We start from the raw sequence: 18,503 nt of genomic DNA on the forward strand, positions 1-18,503 counted from the left end.
ACCTAGTTCTGACTTAGGCAAAGTGTTCAGAGCAGTGTCTTGTCATATTTTGCCCATATAAAAGCTATGGGCTGTGTGGTTCTTGGTTTGGTGATTGATTATTTCTTCTACCCATTCCTTTTTCCTCAGTCTTCCTTCTGTCTTATGTGAGTTTATAATGAACTTTCAGTAAAAGTCAAACTTTTGTAAATGTCAAAGAACTATGTATTTTGGAGGGATGTAAAAGATATTAAAATGTTTGCTTAATTGACAGAAAAGTTTGATTTTTGTCTTGAAATAATTGAAATAAGCTAATGAAAGGCATTTTAAAACTAACACAGTAAAAATACTTGGGATTTTGGTGTGTCATAGAAAATGTACTTTGTCCAAAAATTTTGTTTTCTCATCCAAAATTTAGTATCTGAGTAAGTTGTCAATGTGCACTCTAATTGGGTTAAACAACAACAGAAGTTAATACTGTTAATTTCTTTTGTTTTTGCCCTGTTAGATATTCTCTTGTTCTAGCTTACAAATTTGTAAAAGGTGAAAAGAAATTTAGGCCTTAAAAATTTCAAAGTGTAAGAACTTATGACAAAATACACACTAAATTCTTACATTGTAACATTGAAATTGTACATCCTTAAATAACCTCCATTTGACAGTAATGTTATTTCCTTATACTGTGTCTCAAAGCACAAGCCTTGTACCTAAGATACTGATAATCCGATGTCAGTGGATTCATTTGAAGGGAGGTGCAGCCAGTGGGCCGGAATGTATCATGTGTCCTGTGTACTCTGCATCATTTAGACACCCATGAATTTTACAGACCGACAACACCTACTGTGTACCAATGGCATTCAAAGTATATCATTTAAGCCTCTCTGCAGCCCAAACAGTTAGTAGTAAAACCTCATTTTTTTAAACGAGGAAGCTGAAGTACAAAGAAACTAAATAATTTAAGGTCATATAGCTAGCAGAACGCACAACTGGAATGTGAACCCAAATCTGTTTTTTTCCAGATTCATGTATGTCTGCTACACCACAGGATCTCTGATACCTCTTGGCATTGAGGGCATGAAAATGTAACAGTCACCTTTCTCTTTTTCATTAGGGTATGTTGCTAGGGTAAATAATACTAGCCACAACTACTGCAAGTCCTCTCTATCTCAGTTGGGTGTGTCTGGCTGGGAGGCGGCCTCCCATGTCATCATTTAGGAATCCAGGCCCTGCCGCCTTGTGGCTCTGCCCACCTCATAGCCCCAGAAGTCCTTTCTTGTCAGCTGAAAGAGAATAAGTGAAAGATGCTTGAGGGAGGTTCTTTTGGGGGATGCAGATCCCTTCCATTCATATTCCACGGCCGTATCCAGATGTGTTGGAGGCTGGGGTCCTTGGAGCCACACAGCAGTGTACCAGGGTTCTGGGAGAGCTGGTCAGTCCTGACCATGTGCTTTGACACATGAGCTTGTTTCGCCTTCCCTTCCTGATGAGTTAGTCAAGTTAGGAGTCTTAATTTATTTGAGTGAGTAGTTCAGATTTGTGGGTCTGTGTTCAGATCCCAGCTCTGCCATTCACTAGCTGTCTAACTGTGGACAAAAATTAGTTAACCTTGGTGAGCCAAGAACATCTGTCTGATGGTGGTATTGTGAGGATTAAGTTAATATATGTTAACTTCTCAGTAAAAATGTTTGGCATACACACAGTTCTGTGCAAGTGCTGGTTATTATGTGTGTGTGTCAGCTCCACTTTTTTCTTCATTCACGACTCAGCTGTAAGTCTTCTGTTTTCTTTCTTCTCTGCTCCCACAAATCATTGCACTTGTTGCTCTGAATTGTAAGGTGTGTGAGGGCATGTTGTCTGTCTGGCTTGTGCATTTGACCTGAGGGCAGGAACTTGGCCTTGTGGACTTTGCCTGGGTGTCCCCATAGCCAGCAGTGTCCCACACATTATAGACAGTCAGATATTTGCTGATGAGGAGGAAACCTCATTAACCATAATACTAGAATATCAGAATATAGAATTCGATATCCTGAGCACACTGGAAACCAAGGAGTTCATATATTAGCTTTGGCTTTTTCATTTCAGTTATTGGGGCAATACTAGATTTCAGTGACAGACCACTGTGTCCAACTGGCCTATCTGTATGAGTCAGTCCACCTCAGGGATCAGCAGCCCTTTTGCCAAGATTCTGATTATGTTTAGTATGTTGGTTGAAAAACTCCCCCTGTACAAAGGTGAGGATCAGTTCAGTTCAGTTGCTCATTCATGTCCGACTTTTAGCAACCCCATGAATCACAGCACGCTAGGCCTCCCTGTCCATCACCAACTCCCGGAGTTCACTCAGACTCATGTCTATCGAGTCGGTGATGCCATCCAGCCATCTCATTCTCTGTCGTCCCCGTCTCCTCCCAGCCCCAATCCCTCCCAGCATCAGAGTCTTTTCCAGTGAGTCAACCCTTCGCATGAGGTGGCCAAAGTATTGGCGTTTCAGCTTTAGCATCAGTCCTTCCAATGAACACCCAGGATTGATCTCCTTTAGAATGGACTGGTTGGATCTCCTTGCAGTCCAAGGGACTCTCAAGAGTCTTCTCCAGCACCACAGTTCAAAAGCATCAATTCTTCGGCGCTCAACTTTCTTCACAGTCCAACTCTCACATCCATACATGACCACGGGAAAAACCATAGCCTTGACTAGACGGACCTTGGTTGGCAAAGTAATGTCTCTGCTTTTTAATATGCTATCTAGGAATGTGATAATCCTGTTTCTTCGTTTATGAGATGTTCTTAGCAATAATCTGTAAATCCTTCCTTCATCCCTCCTTCCTAGCCTTTCATTCCCTCCTCTCTATTACCATACCTTTAGGAAAACGGTGTTGTATACCTTACATGACACTTAAAGTTTGTGTATATCCTTGGCTCATAGATAAAATAGTTTTGCCTGTTTGTATTTTTAATTTATATACATTATAGACATTTTTAGCTTTTTTACTCTATTTTTAAAACTTTTTTACTTTAATATAATTTTAATCCTACAGAGAAGTTTTGAGAATGATACAAGAAAACAATCATAACCTCTGCTCAAATTCTGCTCTCTCTCAAAGTAAAAAGATGTGTCTACGTATGTATGTACTAATATTGTGTGTATTTACATTGTTAATTTGAACTCTCAGAGTAAATTGGACACATCATAACATTTTACCCCTAAATGCTGCAGTGTGTATTTCCTAAGAACAAGTCACAGAAATATATACCACCTAATTCTCAAAATCAGGAAGTTGAACATCAATACAATACTATTTTGTGATCTACCATTCTGATTCAAATTTCACTGATTTCAGTAAACACTGATTCCTTTATGGATTTTTGTTTCCTGCTCTAAGATGCAGTCCAGAATCCCATCTTATGTTTAGTTTTTACATCCCTTTGGTTGCTTGTAATTGGCCACTGATCCTCAGCCTTTCTTTACTTTTCATGATATTGATATTTGAAAGAGCATAGGCAGTTATTTTGTGAAATAGTCCTCAAATTTGGATTGTCTGATATTTCCTCATGATTAGATAGGTCAAGAAGCAACAGTTAGAACTGAACATGGGACAACAGACAGGTTCCAAATTGGGAAAAAATTCCGTCAAGGCTATATATTGTTACCCTGCTTATTTAACTTCTATGCAGAGTACATCATGCGAAATGCTGGGCTGGATGAAGCACAAGCTAGAATCAAGATTGCCAGGAGAAATATCAATAACCTCAGATATGCAGATGACACCACCCTTATGGCAGAAAGTAAAGAGGAACTGAAGAGCCTCTTGATGAAAATAAGAGAGGAGAGTGAAAAATTGGCTTAAAACTCAGCATTCAAAAAACTAAAATCATGGCATCCACTCCCATCACTTCATGCAAATAGATGGGGAAACAATGGAAAAAGTAACAGATTTTATTTTGTTGGACTCCAAAATCACTGCAAATGATGACTGCAGTCATGAAATTAAAAGACACTTGCTTTTGGAAGAAGATTAATGATCAACCTGGACAGCATATTAAATATCAGAGACGTTGCTGACAAAGGTCCATCTAGTCAATGCTATGGCTTTTCCAGTAATCATGTATGGATGTGAGAGTTGGACCATAAAGAAAGCTGAGCACCAAAGAATTGATGCCTTTAAACTGTGGTGTTGGAGACGACACTTGAGAGTCCCTTGGACTGCAAGGAGATCCAACAAGTCTATCCTAAGGGAAATCAGTCCTGAATATTCATTGGAAGGACTGATGCTGAAGTTACAATACTTTGGCCACCTGATGCAAAGAACTGACTCATTGGAAAAGATCCTGATTCTGGGAAAAATTGTAGACAGGAGAAGGGGATGACAGAAGATGAGATGGTTATGGCATCACCGACTCGATGGACATGAATTTGAGCAAGTTCCAGGAGTTGGTGATGGACAGGGAGGCATGGCGTGTTGCAGTCCATGTAGCTGCAAAGAGTCGGACACGACTGAGAGACTCAACTGAACTGAAGATATCCTCTGTGTGGGTTTTTTATGTCAGTTTAATACTGTTTTTAAGCTGTCTCTATTTGCTTGGCCTGTATGCAATCTGTGGACTGTGTCTGCTGCTTGGAGCTCTTTGATCCAAATGAATAGGTGGGTCTTCCAGGAAGGCAGCAGTGCTGACTTCCCTTGGCATGAATAGCAGATCCTGACAGGACTGTAGGACACGGGAGTCAGCTTGCCCCTTTGGCTCATGTGCCTTGGGTTGCCACCTCTTTATGATAGTGGCCTCAAATGTTTGCTTCTTCAAGGGTTTCTGAAGCCCAGGGAAGTAGTGTGTTTGTGGAAGAGAGAGCAGGAGAGGGAGTTGATCTTTCTGATTTTTCCTTCTTTAATAGACTTAGTAAACATTAGATAAAGCCCCCTCCTTTACTCCTTTAAGCTTACCTTCTAGCATTTTGAAAACCAAAAAGAAGGCATTTGGATGGAAAACTATTCTCACTATGACAGATGCAGATGTTTAAAATGAAGGTTAAGATAAATAGGTTGACAACACTTTCAACTGTTTAGTGAAACCACCTCATGGAAAATTATGCTCTGCCTCTTCACCTAAATATAGCGATTTTCATTTCTCTCTGGCCTCCTCTGAAACTCACCAACATTGAATATAATTTTTGCATCATTATCTCCATAGTGCATAAATAATCTTGCATTCCCCTTTCCTCTGGTGAAATTATTTTGTATATACTTCCCCATATTTCATAACCTGCATATTTATCACTCTTAATGACTGTCGTAAATTCTATCAAGCTGATCTACTTGATAATGTATGAGTTTCTCTGTTGTTGTAAATTTGGCTTGTTTCTAGTTTTCCACTAATATTAGGAAAGAAAACTTTTTAAAGGAAGTATATAGCATCTTGTATTAAGGCAGTTTAGACACATTGCTTCATCTTAAATGGTTCCTTCTAACAGAAAAAGAAGGATGCATTGTTGTGGAGAAAACACAGACTATCTTTTAGGGAAACTTATTTACCTTGCTTATGTTTTGAGCCTCCATTTATAACAGAAAGACAATTAGTAGAGAAAGACCTGTATCGGGGTCCAGCCCCGATATGACCCAGGGTATCCTCGGGATGAACGGCGTCGGCGTCAGAGAGAGAGAGAGAGAGACAGGGGCTGATGATTCCTTGGTTTACGCTGGAAACCAATAAAACCCCAGCACGGGGCTTGCTCTGTTTACGTAGGCCGCAGGCGCCCTCTCGAATCACTTGAGGCACCCCACCAGGGCACCCCCTCGAGTGGGTCTTAGAAGCCCAGGCAGATAAGTAAACTCAGAGGGCCCAGCGCTCCAAGGATCTCAACCAGAAAAAGGAGAATAGAGAAAAGGATGGAAAAAGAGAAAGAACGACACGGGGAGACCAAGCTTCAGTGAGCAAGGCCCAAAAATTTATTTTCCAGTGCTGCTTTTATACCCTAAGTTATGCGCATAAGAAACAAAGAAAGGGAGGTATAGATTCACACCAAAATCACGTGGGGTCAGCAGTCTTGACCCTTATCAGGATCAGGGCTTATTTTTGTATATCTCGTGATAAAAGTTTTTAGGTGGTTTACATCATCTTCTGGCCAGGGGGCCTGCTAACAGTTTATAGCCCTCTCTCCTAACAATAGGTTAGTTAGCAAGTAAAAGACTTTTCTTTTAAGGTGACTTTCCTAAAGTTAGGTGCTAGACACATAACAAAGTTACATTCCTATAAGGCACCGGTGTAGTGAGCTGCAAGAAAGGAATTTATTAACTTAAGATCTGCTGTGGTTAAATCAAAGGCTACTACTTATATTCTCTATATGTGATTAATATATTTCCAAGGATACAATAGATAGAGGAAACTTTGCAGCAAGCATTGATTCAACAATGAAATCTTTTTTAGTACTACTCTAATGATTTTAACTTCTTCAACAGATTCCTGTATTTTAGAATATTAGGCTTTCTGTCCTTGCATGGCTGGGAGGCTATAAACAGTCACATTCATAGTTGTAAGAGCCCAGACAAACTTGTCATGCAAGTTAGAAAGCTATCAGAGGGGCTTGGATTGGAACACTCCTATTAAGCCGAGGAGAACTTTTAAACTACAGCTCTGAATTAATGTTTTCAGAGAAAGGTGGTTGGGGGGAAGCCCCTGTAAGTATTAGAGGACTTGGTAAGAGGCGTAAGATAGTAAAGCAGTCAGACTCCAGTTTTCTTTGGGGTAGATGCTCAGGTAAGTCCAGGGGGTTCCTTGAGCCCTGATTAGCCTTTGCCCGTCAGGCCTCTTCCCCAGTTGACCTTTGCCACAGGTAGGATTTCCCTCGCTGGCTCCCGGCAGACCTGATATATTTAGAGCTTTGTCAATTGAATACCTTGTGTATATTTTTGGAAAACAGGAGAGTAATGGATGATGTGGCTAAGACATAAGCATAAGGCTGCAGTGTGATAGATCCCAGCTGCATCAGCCTTGCAATAATTCACTGGCCTTGATGTAACTGGACAGTCCTCCAGTTCTTCTGCACTTTACTATTGAAAGCTGCTGGAGAAATTCAGAACCTTCTGGCAAGAGGCAGTCCCAGAGATGTAAATGTCTCCTGCATCTAAGGAGACAGGTTCAAGTCATAGTTGAGCTCTTCCTTTCCCTTCTCAATATTCAGGTGCTGGAAGGTACTTGCCAGAGGTGAGGTGGAGGCCTTTGGTCAGCTGGTGTTTGCAGGGACTGTTTCTAAAGAGAGCACAAATTTCCGGATTTGTTATTGACAAACAGTGGCTGGATGGCATCACCGACTCTATGGACATGAGTTTGAGTGAACTCCGGGAGTTGGTGATGAACAGGGAGGCCTGGCATGCTGTGATTCATGGGGTCGCAGAGAGTCGGACACGACTGAGCGACTGAACTGAACCGAACATGGAGCTTGGGAAGGCAGAGTAACTGAGACAGTTTGCTTGTTTAGTAGGTTTTGTCAGTGCCTGCAAAGATCCCGGGATGGTTGTTTTCTCTGTATTAGTTCTGTGTCTTCATGTATCACATGAAGATTTTTCTTCTTGTGCAGAGTTTTTTCTTTTACTCTATGAGGACAGGACTTTGTATGTCTGGTTTATTGCTTTATCTTCTGTTGCCTTATAAGGAGCTTGAAGCATAAAGAAATGCTCAATAAATATTTGTTCATTGGATGATGATTTTATTTACTTGATTTTGTAGAGGAAGCTCATTATCATGTGGGCAGCTGCTCCTCAGTTGTTTAGATGGGGTCTGGGAGATTACTGTAGAAATAAGTAGCAGCTGGATAAAGCTGTCAGAGAGTTGTAGAGCACAGAGGAGGGTGCATGGGCTTCACAGCCAGGCCAGATAGATTGTCATCCCAACTTTTCTCTTCTCTGGCTGTCTTGGTTGGCTTCTTTATGGTCTCTGAACCTCAACATTCTCGCCTGAGAAATGGGTAAAACCACTTTACTCGGAGGTTATATAAAATTCATTACTCAGAGTAGACATGCAAAAATGTTACCCTCTTTCTTCTTCCTCTGCAAAAGGAGCCCAGATAGAAAGCTGGGAGGGGCCCAGATAATGTTTCCAAGTGTTGTCAGGAACAGATCTCTGATTGTGTCACCTGTCACCTATCACCTAAAATGTACCCCATGTTGCCTCCATCTCTATACCAGCAGCAAATGCCACGAGCACTTCCTACAATATGTATGTACCTTTGGGTTCTGCTTTGCACCTCTTTATTACTAACTGTGTTCTTTGCTCCTACAGGATTTATGAACGTGTGATAGACCCTCCTGAGACCAACCTTCCCGCTGGAAGCAATTTATGGCTTGGTCAGCGCAACCAAAAGCATGGTTTATTCAAAGTAAGCACTACCTTCTACTTTTTGCAACATGCTATTCTATGTGCTTGATGTGAATGTACTCACTTAATTGTCACAGCAGTTCTATGATGTGGGTGTTTTGAGATTAGACAGAGACTTCAATGACTTGCCCAAGGTCACACACTTGAGTCTACTGTCGGTTATGGATGATCCATAATGTAAATAATCCTCAAACTGTTTCTTGTTGCTCTACTTCTGGGAGATTTAAGGTAATCTTCAAGTTCCTTTTCATCCTCAAAAATCTTGATTAATTCAGTTTTGGGGTAGATGTCTAGTTTAGATAAACAATAAGGAATGACTCAACTTCCATCAGTTTTGGATTTCCTGTCTATAAAGAGTGTAATACAATAACTGCATTATTGTGCTTCATAGAAGCATTAGGACTCAGTTGATAAAGCGAATTGAAAAAGTTAAAAAAACATCATGAAATTTTAAGATAGTCTTGTACTTCAATAGAATGGCAGAATTTTGCTTCTGGCCATATGGTAGACTAGATATTTGTGAAATCCTTTTGCTTCAAAATGCCTGTAAATGTTGTATAAAATAGAACAAAAATCTTTTAAGATTTGTCATTGCACTTACAAGAAGGGAGATCCTTAGAGGCTAAATATATGAAGGGAAATGAAAACCAAAGGGGTGTCTGCCAATACTAAAGAGTTAGATATTTAAGTTTATTCCTTTTTTCTTTTAATCTGCTTATCTGTTCCAACTTTATTGAGATGTCAATGACATACAGCATTATGTATAAGGTGTACATCAGTTTGACACGTTATATATCGCAAAATGATTTCCACCACAATGTTGTCTAACACTTCCATCACATAACATAATTGCCATTTCTTTTTTCATGGTGAGAACATTTAAGATTACTCTCAGCAGCTTTCAAGTTTATAGTGCAGTATTGTTTGCTGTGATCACTATGCTGTAATTAGATCCCCAGAACTTATTCATATTTTAAGTGGAAGGTATCCTTTGACCAACATGTGTCCATTCCCCCCACTTCCCCTAAACCCTGGCAACTATCATTCTGCTCTTTGTGTCTATGAATCAGGTTTTTAGAGTCCACATATAAGTGAAATCATGCATTATTTGTATTCCTCTATCTGACCTATTTCACTTTTCATAATGCCCTCAAGGTCCATTCGTGTTGTTGCAAATGGCAGGATATTTTTTCTCATGATTGAATAATATTCTACTCTGTATGTGTACACATACCCATACATAACATATCTTCTTCTTAAAATTGTTTTGTTGGGGGTATAAATGTATGCTTTCCTTGGAGAAATGTCTATTCAGTTCCTCTGCCCATTTTAAAGTCAGACTTTCTCTTGCTATTGCTTTGTATGTGTTCTTTGTATATATCAGATATTAACCACTTATCAGCTCTGTGATTTGCAAATATTAGTTGTCCATATATGCAAGGATTGACTTTTGGGTTCCCAATTCTGTTTCATTGGATTATGTATCTACTTTTGGCTAGTATCATACTGTTTTGATTACTATAGCTTTGTAGTACAAGTTGAAATCAGAAAGTATGGTGCCTCCAACTTTGTTCTTCTTTCTCAAGATTACCTTGGCTATTTGGGGTCTTACGATACCTATTTGGCTTGGACAAATTTGGGGATTTTTTTTCCAGTATCTGTGAAAAATGCCTTTTGGATTTACATAGGGATTGCATTGAATCTACAGATGACTTTGGGTAGTGAGGGATTTTAATAGTAGTAATTATTTTGATCCATGAAAATGGGATATGTTTCCATTCATGTGTGTCTTTTTCAGGTTTTTAAGCAGTCTTGTAGTTTTCAGTGTACAGATCTTTCACATCCTTAAATTTATTCCTAAGTTATTTTATTAGTTTTGATGCTATTGTTAGGAGAAGGCAATGGCAAGCCCCTCCAGTACTCTTGCCTAGAAAATCCCATGGATGGAGGAGCCTGGTAGGCTGCAGTCCAATGGGGTCGCTAAGGGTCGGACACGACTGAGCGACTTCACTTTCACTTTTCACTTTCACACATTGGAGAAGGAAATGGCAACCCACTCCAGTGTTCTTGCCTGGAGAATCCCAGGGAAGGGGGCGCCCAGTGGGCTTCCGTCTATGGGGTCACACAGAGTCGGACATGACTGAAGTGACTTAGCAGTAGCAGCAGCAGATGCTATTGTTAATGAGGTTTTTTTATTTCTTTTTTGAGTATTTTCTTGTCAGTGTATAGAAATGCAGCTGATTTTTTTTTTTATATTTTGGTTATGTGCCTTACAATTTTACAGACTTTCATTGATTTGTTCTAATAGTGTTTTGGTGGAGTTTTGGAGTTTTCTGTGTATAAGATCATATCTACAAGTAGTTACATTTTATTTCTTCATTTCCAATTTGGAAACCTTTTGTTCCCTTTTTTATTTTTTTGCCTGATTGCTCTATATAGGGCTTCGAGTACTATGTTGAATAGGAATGGTGAGAATAGACACCCAGTATTTATTCCTGATCTTTGAGTAAGAGTGTTCAATCATTGACTATAGAGTATGATGTTGACTATGGCCTTTATTACGTTGGACTATGTTCTTTCTATGCCCAGTTTGGATGTTTCTATCATGAAAGGATACTGCATTTTGTCAGATGCCTTAGAATTCTAGTGCATTTTAAGGCTCTGCTTGATCACATTTGCTAATAATTTATTGCCCAAAGAAAGTCATATGACCAAATCTAGTAGCAAGGGGTAAATAAATAGACTTCATCTCTTGAACTATTCTGCAATATAACATTGCTGGAATATGGATACAAGGAATGGAAGAATTTTGGATCATTTTGATAATCTGTTACACAAATGAGGATAGATAGAAAGCCTAATCTAGATGTATTAGCAGAATAGCAGAACACCCAAGGATGCAGAGAAGATCTTAATAATAGCTGGAGAAAAAAAAGGTAACCTTTTCAGAAAACGATGACTCAGGCTAAACATCTGGAAGTTTGAGCAAGAAGAAAATGGGAGAAAGTATAAAAACCAATGTGACATTAAAAAGAATGCATTTGAATCAGTCCTAATGAGGTGGATGAAACTGGAGCCTATTATACAGAGTGAAGTAAGCCAGAAAGAAAAACACCAATACAGTATATTAACGCATATATATGGAATTTAGAAAGATGGAAATGATAACCCTGTATATGAGACAGCAAAAGAGACACAGATGTATAGAACAGTCTTTGGGACTCTGTGGGAGAGGGTGAGGGTGGGATGATTTGGAAGAATGGCATTGAAACATGTATATTATCAAATGTGAAACGTATCACCAGTCCAGGTTCGATGCATGATACAGGATGCTCCGGGCTGGTGCACAGGGATGACCCAGAGTGAGGATAAGGGGAGAAGGGAGGTGGGAGGGGGGTTCAGGAAGGGAAACTCATGTACACCCGGGGTGGATTCATGTCAATGTATGGCAAAACCAACCAATATAATATTGTAAAATAATTAGCCTCCAATAAAAAAAAAAAACACTAAAAAAAACCCAATGTGAATAACAAATGCATGCACAAAACACTATGAAAATAAAACCAATAGTAATTAATTATTAATAGTTTTGTGCCAATGAAATAGAAAACTAGAGAAAATGAATAATTCCTTAATATCTACATCATCAAAATGGGTTGAAGAAATGAAAAACCCAGATTGTCTTGGAATCATTAACATATCATAAGAAATTTATGTTTTAAAATCTATATATTGTATCAGTTAGCTTTTGATGCATAACAAATTGAATCTCAGCAGCTTGAAACAGCAACCATTTGTGCGGTTCAGAATTTTGTGCATTGGCAATTTGGGCTGGGCTTTGCTGACTGGTTCTTACATTCTCAGTGAGTTCATTTGTGGCATCTTTGGTCAGCTGCTAGGTTTTCTAGGAGCTGACTGTTCTAGAATGTTTAGTTTGGTTTATCTCTGCTACATGTTATAGTCTAGCCCAGTTTTGTTAACATGATTGCTGATAAGGGTTTCTAGAGCTGGAGCAAAACTTTGAACGGCCTTTTGAAGCCTGCACTTGAAACTTGCCCATTATTTTTCTGCATTTTACTGGCCAAAATAAGTTACAAGGCCAGATTTAAGAGTATGGGAAATAGACTCTGCCTTTTGATGAGATACGCTACAAATTCTCATTACACAGAGCATGGAACCAGCAAAGAGCAAAGGACTGTGACCATTTTTGCAGTTGACGATGTCTTTCCACCAAATAAGCACTGGGTTCAGACAGTTATACAAGGGAGCTGTATTACACCCAAGGAAGCATCTCTTGTTTTATATAAACTCTTCCAGAGGAGAAAATAAGTGAAAACACTACCCATCTCACTTTATGAGGATAGAGTTACTTTGATTTGTAAACTAGACAAGGACTACACAAGAAATTGTACAAGCTAATTTACTTTTGAACACAGATTAACATGTTTAAACAAAATATTAGCAAACTGAGTGTATCTGTGTATGTGTGTCTGAAAGAGAGAGAGAGCCTGTTGGTTATTCCAATCAATAACGTAAATCTGTTTTCATCATCAGAATATTTGTTCATCTCTGTGGTTATCTCAAGAGGCAGAAAAAAACACTACATAAAATTCATTACTGATTCATGACAAAAAAAAATTCTTAGCAAAATCAGAATAGAAGAAAACATTAAGCTGATAAAAAGTACGTGAAGAAAACACGTAGAAACATCACACTTATGGTTTAAATATTAAGAAGATTCCTGCTGAAGTCAGAAATCATGTAGGAATCTCTATTACCATGTTTCTTTTCAACACTTTACTGTAGGTCCTTACCAGCAAAGTAAGTTAAAACCTTTAGGATTATGAAAAAGAAAAATATACTTATTCACAAAGTATGTAATAGTCTACAAAAATTGGATTCATGAATTATTAAAATTGCCAAGAGAGTTCAGAAAGACTGGACACTTCTATTGGGTTTTTTTGGATACTCTTTTTGTATAAACAAAAGTTTTCACTTTATTTGAGTAAATACAAAATCAAAAAACAAAGTCAGCTGCATTACTGAATGAAATTTGCAGCAGGAACAACAAAAATGCAGTTAGATATAATATTTTGTTTATAATAACAATGTATAGGTACTTAAGAACAAATGAAATCAAATATATGTATGACAGTTATGAAGCAAATTATAAAATTCTATTAAAAACTATATTAAAGAACATTTAAATTGGAAGAGATATATCATGTTCCTAGAGAAGAAGGTTTTAAATAGTAAACACAATTCTTCCCAAATTGATCTGTAGATTCAGTTAACTTGTAATGAATTTCCAACAGGATTTTTTTTTTTGATGGAATCTATAAGCTGATTTTAAAATTTATGTAGAAGATTGAAGAAAGAAAAGTGAAAGTGTTAGTTTCTCAGTTGTGTCCGACTCTGCGATACCATGGACTGTAACATACCAGGCTCCTCTGTCAATGGAATTCTCCAGACGAGGATACTGGAGTGGGTAGCCATTCTCTTCTCCAGGGAATCTTCCTCACTCAGGGATCAAACTGGGTCTCCTACATTGCAGGTGGTAAAGATTCTTTACTGTCTGAGCCGCCAGGGAAGCCCTGTGGAGGATTAAAGAACCAGAATAATGAAGACAGTTCTGAAGAAGAAAAAGGAAGAGGGACTTGCTGTTTTAGATATAAAGGCTTATAAGAAACTCATAGGAATCTTATAGTGCAAGAAGTGGCATATGAGTCAATAGAACAGATGGAGAAGTCAGAAAGATACTGTTCCATTATATATGGCAACTTGGAAACTTGAAATGGCATATCTGATACATGATGAGAGGATGTATTCATTGATAAATGTTTAGGAAACTCAGTTAACTAAATATTTCATATATATATAAATTGATAGGATTGATTTTTGTGTATAGTGACAGGAAAAGCTTTAAATATTTATTTGCATACCATATCTGAAAAACAATTAACACTTAGAATTAACTTAAATACCTAAACATTAAAACTTTAAGAGTTTTTAGAAGACAAATAGAAGCAAATCTTTATGTTTTTGGAGTAGAGAACAATTTCTTAAGATCAAAAAATACAGAACCATTAAGGAAATATTGATAAGTTTAATATATAGAACAAAAAGATCTGTTCATGAAAGATAATCTTGGCAACAATGATCAGTTAGCAAAGAAATATTGAATAATATTCATTAAAGAAATGCTACAAATCAAGACTCTCATAACTCAATAAGAAATCTAGCAAAATATATATAAAAGGCAGTCCCCCAAAGTGGAAGCGAATGGTCGTATTTAAAGGAATTCCATTTCAATAGTTATCTTGGAAATGCAAATTGGAACCATTAGGAGATACTGTTTCTTAGCTGGGATTCCCAGGTGACAGAGTGGTACAGAATCTGCCTGTCAACGTAGGAGATGTGGTTTAGATCCCTGGTTCTGAAGATCCCCTGGAGTAGGAAATGGCAACTCATTCATTCCAATATTCTTGCCTGGAAAATCCCATGGAGAGAGGAGCCTGGCCGGCTACAGTTTGAGGTCACAAAGAGTGGGCCGTGATTGAGCACACATGCACATTTCTTAGCCATCATTGTAACAAAAAGGAAAAAAAAAACCCAAACCAACAATGTTAAGTGTGAAGGAGATAGTTGTCATGTGTTCACTGTAGTGGAAATTTGAACTGATAGAACAGCTACAGAGAGCAATTAGGGAGGTTTTTTATAAAGTTGAAGATGTGCACAGCTTATGACAGAGGAACCCAACTTCTAGGTATAAACACTTAACAAACTCTTCTTTCCATGTTTCTCTATTAAAGAAACTCATGTACCCAAGGAGATATGTACAAGCATTATCACAGGATCATTTTTTTTTTTCAATTTCAAAAACTTAAAGACAAACCAAGCTGTCCATCATTAGAATATTTAAATTGTGGTAAACATTAAAATCTTAGAAATTGAATAAAAATTGATGAATTGCAAATATAATGTTGAATGAAAAAGCAAGGTGTGGAAGAAAATTATGGTATTAAATCATTTATATGTTTAAAAATGCAAAACAATCCTATATGTTGCTTATTTATACATTCATGGTTGGATGGCATCACTGACTCAATGGGCGTGAGTTTGAGTAAGCTCCGAGAGTTGGTGATGGACAAGCAAGCCTGGTGTGCTGCAGTCCATGGGGTTGCAAAGAGTTGGACACAACTGAACAACTGAACTGAACTGATGTGTGAAAAGATAAAGACATGGGAATGATAAGTTTAAATTCAGACTAGTTTAGCTTCTAAGAGGAAGAAATGGGAATTTATTAGGGATGGGTATCCAGAAGGCTTCAACTATAGTGATAATATTTTATTTAAGGTGGGTGGTAAATTCACAGGTATTTGCTGTAGATTGGTTTCAACCCTTTTGTGCATCATAAATATTCAAAATAAAAAAGTGACAATTTTTACAGAGATAATTCACACACATGTAAAAGTAAGTACATATATCTATATACATACGTGTGATTTTTTTTCATGTTCTATGATTTTTCCATGTATCCAAGAATCAACAGAAATTCGCCAAAGTGTCTCTGCTCCAAACTAGCTCTCATTTAATGCTGTTTCTTTTTTTGTTGCTAGATAAAAATAGACGGAAAAACAGTGGAGACAGTGTCAGACTTTATTTTTTTGGGCTCCAAAATCACTGCGGATGCTGATTGCAGCCAGGAAATTAAAAGACGCTTACTCCTTGGAAGGAAAGTTATGACCAACTTTGATAGTATATTAAAAAGCAGAGACATTACTTTGCCAACCAAGGTCTGTCTAGTCAAGGCTATGGTTTTTCCCGTGGTCATGTATGGATGTGAGAGTTGGACTGTGAAGAAAGCTGATCGCTGAAGAATTGATGCTTTTGAACTGTGGTGCTGGAGAAGACTCTTGAGAGTCCCTTGGACTGCAAGGAGATCCAACCAGTCCATTCTAAAGGAGATCAGTCTTGGGTGTTCATTGGAAGGACTAATGCTAAAGCTGAAACTGCAATACTTTGGCCACGAGTTGACTCACTGGAAAAGACTCTGATGCTGGGAAAGGTTGGGGGCGGGAGGAGAAGGGGACGACAGAGAATGAGATGGCTGGATGGCATCACTGACTCTGTGGACATAAGTTTGAGTGAACTCCGGGAGTTGGTGATGGACAGGGAGGCCTGGTGTGCTGTGATTCATGGGGTCGCAAAGAGTTGGACACGACTGAGCGACTGAACTGAACTGAACTGCTGGTGAACCTACACTTTTCTTAGGGACTTTGGGTCTGTAACGAAGGGCAGCAGCTATTTCCCAGTCCTGAAAAGGGTCAGAATTATGTGAGGGAGACTTTAATATTCAAATTCCTATGTTGAGAATCTGAAGTATAGGGTCTGAGAATCTATTTATTTATTTAAATTTTAAAAATTTATTTTGTTTTAATTGGAGGTTAATTACTTTACAGTATTGTGGTAGTTTTTGCCATACATTGACATGAATCAGCCATGGGTGCACATGTGTCCCCCTATCTTGAACCCCCCTCCCACCTCCCTCCCCACCCTAACCCTCTGGGTTGTCCCGGAGCACCAGCTTTGGGTGCACTGCTTCATGCATCGAACTTTCACTGGTCGTCTATTTTACATATGGTTATATACATGTTTCAATACTATTCTCTCAAATCATCCCACCCTCACCTTCTTCCACATAGTTCAAAAGTCTGTTCTTTACATCTGTGTTTCTTTTACTGTCTTGCATATAGGATTTTGTTGTCACCATCTTTCTAAATTCCATATATATGCATTAATATACTGTATTGGTGTTTCTCTTTCTTAGTTCACTCTGTATAATAGGCTCCAGTTTCATCCACCTCATAGACCTAACTCAAATGCATTTTTTTATAGATGAGTAATATTTCGTTGTGTATATGTAGCACAATTTCTTTATTCATTTGTCTGCTGATAGACATCTAGGTTGCTTCCATGTCCTGGCTATTGTAAACAGTGCTGCAATGAACATTGGAGTACGTGTGTCTCTTTCGATTCTGTTTTCCTCAGTGTGTATGCCCAGCAGTGGGATTGCAGGGTCATATGGCAGTTCTATTTCTAGTTTTTTAAAGAATCTCCACACGGTTCTCCATTGTGGCTGTACTAGTTTGAATTCCTACCAACAGTGTAAGAGGGTTCCCTTTTCTCCACACCCTCTCCAGCATTATTGTTTGTAGACATTTTGATAGCAGTCATTCTGACTAGCGTGAGATGGTACCTCATTGTAGTTTTGATTTGCATTTCTCTGATAATGAGTGATGTTGAGCACCTTTTCATGTGTTTGTTAGCCATCTGTATGTCCTCTTTGAAGAAATGTCTGTTTAGATCTTTGGCCTACTTTTTGATTTGGTCATTTATTTTTCTGGTATTGAGCTGCATGAGCAGCTTGTATGTTTTTGAGATTAATTCTTTGTCAGTTGTTTCATTTGCTTTCTTTTTCTCCCATTCTGAAGGCTGTCTTTTCACCTTGCTTATAGTTTCCTTTGTTGCGAAAAAGCTTATAATTTTAATTGGGTCCCATTTGTTTATTTGTGTTTTTGCTTCCGTTACTCTGGGAGGTGGGTCATAGAGGATCTTGCTGTGATTTATGTCATATTTATGATATAATCTATCCTGGAGAATGTTCCGTGTGCACTTGAGAAAAAGGTGAAATGCATTGTTTTTGGGTGAAATGCCCTGTAGTTATAAATTAGGTCTAACTGGCCCATTGTATCATTTAACTTGTGTTTCCTTGCTAATTTCTCTTTGGTTCCTCTATCCATAGGTGTTAGTGGGGTATTAAAGTCCCCTACTATTGTTCTCTTACTGTTAATTTCCCCTTTCATCCCTCTTAGCATTTGTCTTATGTATTGAGATACTTCTACATTGGGTGCATATATATTTATAATTGTTATATCTTCTTCTTGGATTGATCCTTTGATCATTATGTGTCCTTCTTTGTCTCTTATCATGGTCTTTATTTTAAAGTCTATTTTATCTGAGTATTGCTACTCCTGCTTTCCTTTCATCTCCATTTGCAAGAAATATCTTTCCAGCCCCTCACTTTCAGTCTGTATATGTCCCTAGGTTTGAGGTGGGTCTCCTGTGGACTGCATATATAGGGGTCTTGTTTTTGTACCCATTCG

The 18,503-nt window shown here is 38.3% G+C and overlaps 1 protein-coding gene across 1 annotated transcript in view; it reads left to right on the forward strand.

Moving 5' to 3' along the window:
- The window catches only part of NELL1 (neural EGFL like 1), a 964,969-nt gene that overhangs the window by 194,177 nt on the left and 752,289 nt on the right, over positions 1 to 18,503 (forward strand). Inside the window, exon 4 of the mRNA XM_055416043.2 lies at positions 8,242 to 8,338. Coding sequence (XP_055272018.2) covers positions 8,242 to 8,338 — 97 coding nt within the window. The remainder of the gene's footprint in view (positions 1 to 8,241; positions 8,339 to 18,503) is intronic.

The sequence above is a fragment of the Moschus berezovskii genome, chromosome 25, assembly GCF_049115385.1.
Source record: "Moschus berezovskii isolate FMDL1 chromosome 25, NW_MosBer_1.0, whole genome shotgun sequence".
Taxonomy (NCBI): Eukaryota; Metazoa; Chordata; class Mammalia; order Artiodactyla; family Moschidae; genus Moschus; species Moschus berezovskii.